This window comes from Arachis ipaensis, chromosome B8 (assembly GCF_059453495.1).
Source record: "Arachis ipaensis isolate K30076 ecotype BB chromosome B8, ASM5945349v1, whole genome shotgun sequence".
Taxonomy (NCBI): domain Eukaryota; kingdom Viridiplantae; phylum Streptophyta; class Magnoliopsida; order Fabales; family Fabaceae; genus Arachis; species Arachis ipaensis.
In genome coordinates this window covers 23,449,795-23,454,727 of record NC_142443.1, presented here as the reverse complement: position 1 = coordinate 23,454,727, position 4,933 = coordinate 23,449,795, and the positions used below count along the sequence as shown (strand labels likewise).

Genomic DNA, 4,933 nt, shown 5'->3' with positions numbered 1-4,933 from the left:
TTGTTTTGGGCCTTGGCCTGTTTCAATACCAAACAAAATTAGTTTTTTGGGCCTTTGTAATGTTAATTAAAATAATAAAAAAACTTGAAAAAGAAAGGGATGGCATTTGTGGCAATATGGCATTATGGCAATGGTTGGCTTCTTATGATAGAGTCTCCACTATCCATCATTGAAAAAATAAAACTAAAAAGTACCATAGAGCTATTTTATAGCCATATAGGCATGTCCTTTTGACAGATCTTCACAATCCAGTTTGAAATTCATTTTACAACTACTACTGAATAAATATTTCATTTTAGTAAACAACACTAGTTATTATTGAATTTGTCCAAACATATCTTGTTCAAATAAATTCTCATTAGAAATATTATCTCCATCTCCTTTCACTATTTGATACCAAAATTCCCCTAAAGGTAATATTGCTTCCCACAATGTCATATGTATCCTTCCACTATCAGTTTATTTACTACAAAAAGATAGTAAGTAATTCCCTGAATTACACATAATTTTGGAGAAAAATGAGAGATAATGTACCCTTTTGGCTCTACCAAAATTTTTGCAAGAGAAAGAGAGAAGCCTCACAGATTTGAGGAGTCCCAACTGGCATAAACAGCAGCAATCAATTTCTCATGCAACGTGATGCCGGAGCAAGCGATTATGCCTCGGTCAAGGCATTCTAAGTACATTCCCTTCGAGAAGTCTAAAGGACGTCCCCCGGCATCCGTTACCACACCACCGGCCTCTTCCACAATCACAACACCAGCAGCATGATCCCATATCTTCTCCTTATACCCGGATCTTGCGAACTTCATGAATATCTCGGCGTCTCCCCGTGCTATTGCTGCATATTTGACCATGCTGTGGACACGCAACGGCTGTTTTCTGCACCAGGTTTTGAAAGAAGAAAATGAGACATTCCTAAATATATACGTCATAGCATTGCTTCAATTAGTATGGGGAATTTCGTAACTAAAGAAACACTTCCAAATCTAACGGAGGATTCAAAAGTCCCAGCATCCAACAGTATTTTTTCTACAAAGTTTTATATTGACGATACGTCAAAATTAAATTCAAAGTTTGAACGAACATTAAATAACAAGTACAAGTGTAAAGGGACTACACATATATAATCACTAACAAGAATACAGACTACATAACAACAATTCAACGAAATTATTAACTCAATATATACACTAAATTACTCGAATCATTAACTTAAATATCAAATTGTTCGTGAACTCTTTACCCTGAATTCTGATTAACTATCAAGAATTAAAAACTTTTCCGGCTCAAATAATTAATCTTCTTTCTAATAATATTCTACAATAGTTAGTTGCTAACTAATTAATCCTAGCATTTTCTACTTCTAATGGCTTCTAACCTGCCTAATTTCAAAACCTTTAAACACCATCCCTGTGTGCTAATGGATTCTCCATTAGTGTTTAAAAGGAGATATTTCCGGTCAATAAGGAGTCAGTGAAATAGGCTAAAGTGTTGGATATTTGATAGAAATAGACATAGTAGAAAAGTTTGTACCTAAGTCCCACGCTATGAGCAAGTCCAGCGGTGAAGGAATGGTTCGAGTTGGCCCTTTCCACTGGTTCACAAAGAGTTGCCAATGCCGGATCATCAACGGATGAAACGCGAATAAGTTGAGCGTAATTTGGCCACTCTAGTACCTTATCTCTGGAAATTAATGGTTGCAACCATGCCTCACCACTGCCTTTCCTTGCATACAAGATACAACCTTTTTCGGATGCGTCACAAACCGGTGAAGATGATTCCGACATGGTTTCATGATGATGCTGGTGATTATAATTGAGCGATTCTGCCTTCAGCGGATAATTAGGACACCCAAGAACCCCAAGAAGAGCATTTCCATCTTCAATTAATGCCAGAGCAACGGCATACTGATCCCCGCGTACAAATCCTAATGTGCCATCAACAGGGTCAAGTATCCAATGTCTTCCTCTAAGTCCTCCAGTTGAGTTGCAGCGCCTAATGGCCTCAAGAACTTCTGAATTCCCAAGAGTTGACTCTGGACTTTGAAGACCATAGTTGGATGCTAAGGCCAAGGACTCGTTGACAGTGTTCACCACAGCTGCCAGCAGATTTGCTGAATCATCCTTCGATATAGTTTGTATATCTTCTTCGGCGACAATGGAAACATTTTCAACCCCAAAAGTTGCTGAAAGTAACCAACTGACGGTTGCTTGTACACTAAAATCTTCTCATGCAGGGATATCAAATGAAATACACAGTTAGTTAAATTTGATCAATATTTGCACCAAAAACAACTTCTCAGCATCAAATATAAAAGTATGACACTAGGAAGAAAATGGTTGAACTTCAGATTGATTTCAGTGTAAAGTATAATAACCCTCAACCAGGTTCCTGCTTCTTTCTATTGTATCAGATTGATTATTTTAGTGCTGAAGGACTTAAAAAAAAGGGAATTTGATAATTTGATTTGAGTGCAATTGTGTGAAATATAACAGTGTGCAAGCGACCGATAAAATTTGGCCATTAACACAATAACCCTTTTAGAAGTTCACAACTTGCAACAACTGACTGGTTCAGTTGACACTCAAGGCATATATACAAAATAAAAATGCAAAACCCCCTAGACATTGATCAAGCTGATTTCATATTTGATGAGCTAAGAAGAAACAAAGTATTGAGATTTCAAATTTCCCTGCACTGTAAAAATATGATTTCCATCATCTAGAAAATGAGCATTATGAAAGAAACAAACTCTACCAGAAAAAGGACATGTCGCCATTTCAAGTGAGTAACAAAGTCATATCCTTTGTCATAGACTCATACCTTGTTCTAGAGCAGAGATTCAACCACTAACTTTGAAATATACACATGTATGTAAGTTTAGAAAATGCGAATTTGGCTACTTCAAAGTACAGAGATGATTTACCATACGCTGATTCTAGTGTTTACAACTTACAAAATACTAAACAGCTGAGTTTCTCATCAATGACTGAGATTGAACCAAAATTGCCACTGCACTTTATTTACTATTCTAACACTTTAGAAGAGTCAAAGTTTTATTCTTGCGACACAAATTGTGAAACTACACACATAGCGTTGATAACATAAACAATGTCATACAACCTCTAAACCGTTGATATTATACCAAGATTTGCAAATCCTATATTAAATTTGGAGCTGCATTATCTACTTTAACATTTCGAAAATCCCATCTAGCAATTACAAAATTCACAAAAAAGGGGGGGGATTGTAATCTCCATGGAAATACCTGCAACAGTTACAGGGGAATCATCATCCTTGGAGAGAACGTGGTCACTGTCGTTAGAAAAGAGTTTCTCTTGCACCCTCCTGCATAGGGCGCATGCCACGTGGACCACTCTGACGGCCACCTCCAATTCCTTGGCGTAGCGGTCATTCTCCATTGAAAGCCGCAAACTTTTGAGAAACCCACCTTCAGAATCAGGTGAAACTCATTGGGAACGAAGTTTCCGAGCAAATGAGAAGGAAGGAAGTGAAAACGAGAAAATGGGGTTCGTGAAACATAATAAAGAGAGCAATGTTATGTCATGCAATTCAAGAAGTGAAGAATTGTTCGTGAGAAGCGTGAGTGAAGAGGAAAAGGTTCAGAGATGAATGGATTCAATGGCGGAAGAGAAGAGAAGGAAAGGAACATCGGCATTGGTCTCCAATTCCATCACGGTCCTCCACTTTTTCTCCCATTCTTGGCGATGAGAGCTCCTCCACTGCCACATGAATCTGCCACGTCATTTTCACAATTTCACTTTTTCTTCATTTATTTATTTTATCTCTTTGCCAATTTTTTTTAAACAAAAGTCTAGACGGGTTTGGCAACAACAGGATAATTTTTTTTTAGAAATTAAATTAATAAACGAGTTTAGTATATAAATACAGATATATAACTTTTAATTTGTTAAATTAAAACTAATGTGTTAATTATATAAATAATAATTTTTAAATATATAAATACGGATATAATTATTTGATCAATAAAAAATGATAACATGATACTTATGAATATATGATGGTTGAATTTAATATTTGTTGTTTACTTTTAATAATCTATTTTTAAAAAATATTAATCCATATATCACACTCTGTTTTATTAATATTTTTAGCTCTTCTGAATTAATATAATAATTTTTGTGACTAATATTACACCTAATTTTAGGATTTTTATTATAAAATTAAAAAAAAAACTTATTTTTTCTAAAAAATTATCTCAACTTTAAAAGAGCATGAAGGATCATTTGGGATTTCACATTTTCATTTCACCTTTACCTTTCTAACTTTATTCACTCTCATCCTCTCTTCTGCTGTTAAAGTTATTTCTTTAGGCATTGTTAAAGTTTTTAGTCTTTCTAGTTGATTCAAGTAATTCTGTTGTTCTATTTTCTTTTTCTAATCAGTTTGTAATTATGTTTCTCACATTTTACATTTTCGTTTCACATGCTGAATTTTCTTCACTCTCTTCGTTGAAGTTATTGATTTCTTGAGTTTGTCAGCTTCAGGTAATTCTGTTGTTATGTATATCTTTTTTGTTTGATTTGTTGTTGTTTATTATTTGAATATATTTGTTTATCAAGTTAGATTAAGTTATTAGTTACGTTAATTAGTTTGATAACTCGATGATACACTTACTTTATATGATTATGTATGTATTGTTAGTTTAGAATATGTAAAATGATGATATGGTTATGAATAGATGTTAGGGAAGAGAAAATTTTATTTTGATTATTGTTTCGTTTAAACTAATTAGAATTAGTTTAGGTAATTTTGTTATGCTGTTTTTCGTTTATTTTATTATTGCCAAATGTAATCGGCAATATAATATAGTTAATCTTAAATTAAGTTATTTTATCTAAATTATGGTTTAGATCCATTTGATTTTTTTGTTAGATTTACTTTGAAG

General features: G+C 34.0%; 1 protein-coding gene across 1 annotated transcript; it reads right to left on the bottom strand.

Annotated features, from left to right (window-relative positions):
• Nucleotides 1-293: 293 nt before the first annotated feature.
• Nucleotides 294-3,806, bottom strand: HL (HAL2-like protein). The gene is made up of 3 exons (XM_016316559.3): nt 3,272-3,806; nt 1,537-2,227; nt 294-882 (listed from the first exon to the last, which is right to left on the bottom strand). Exons 1-3 carry the CDS (start codon nt 3,423-3,425, stop codon nt 579-581), a joined length of 1,149 nt encoding a protein of 382 aa, XP_016172045.1. The 5' UTR covers nt 3,426-3,806; the 3' UTR covers nt 294-578.
• Between the last annotated feature and the right edge of the window lie 1,127 nt (nt 3,807-4,933).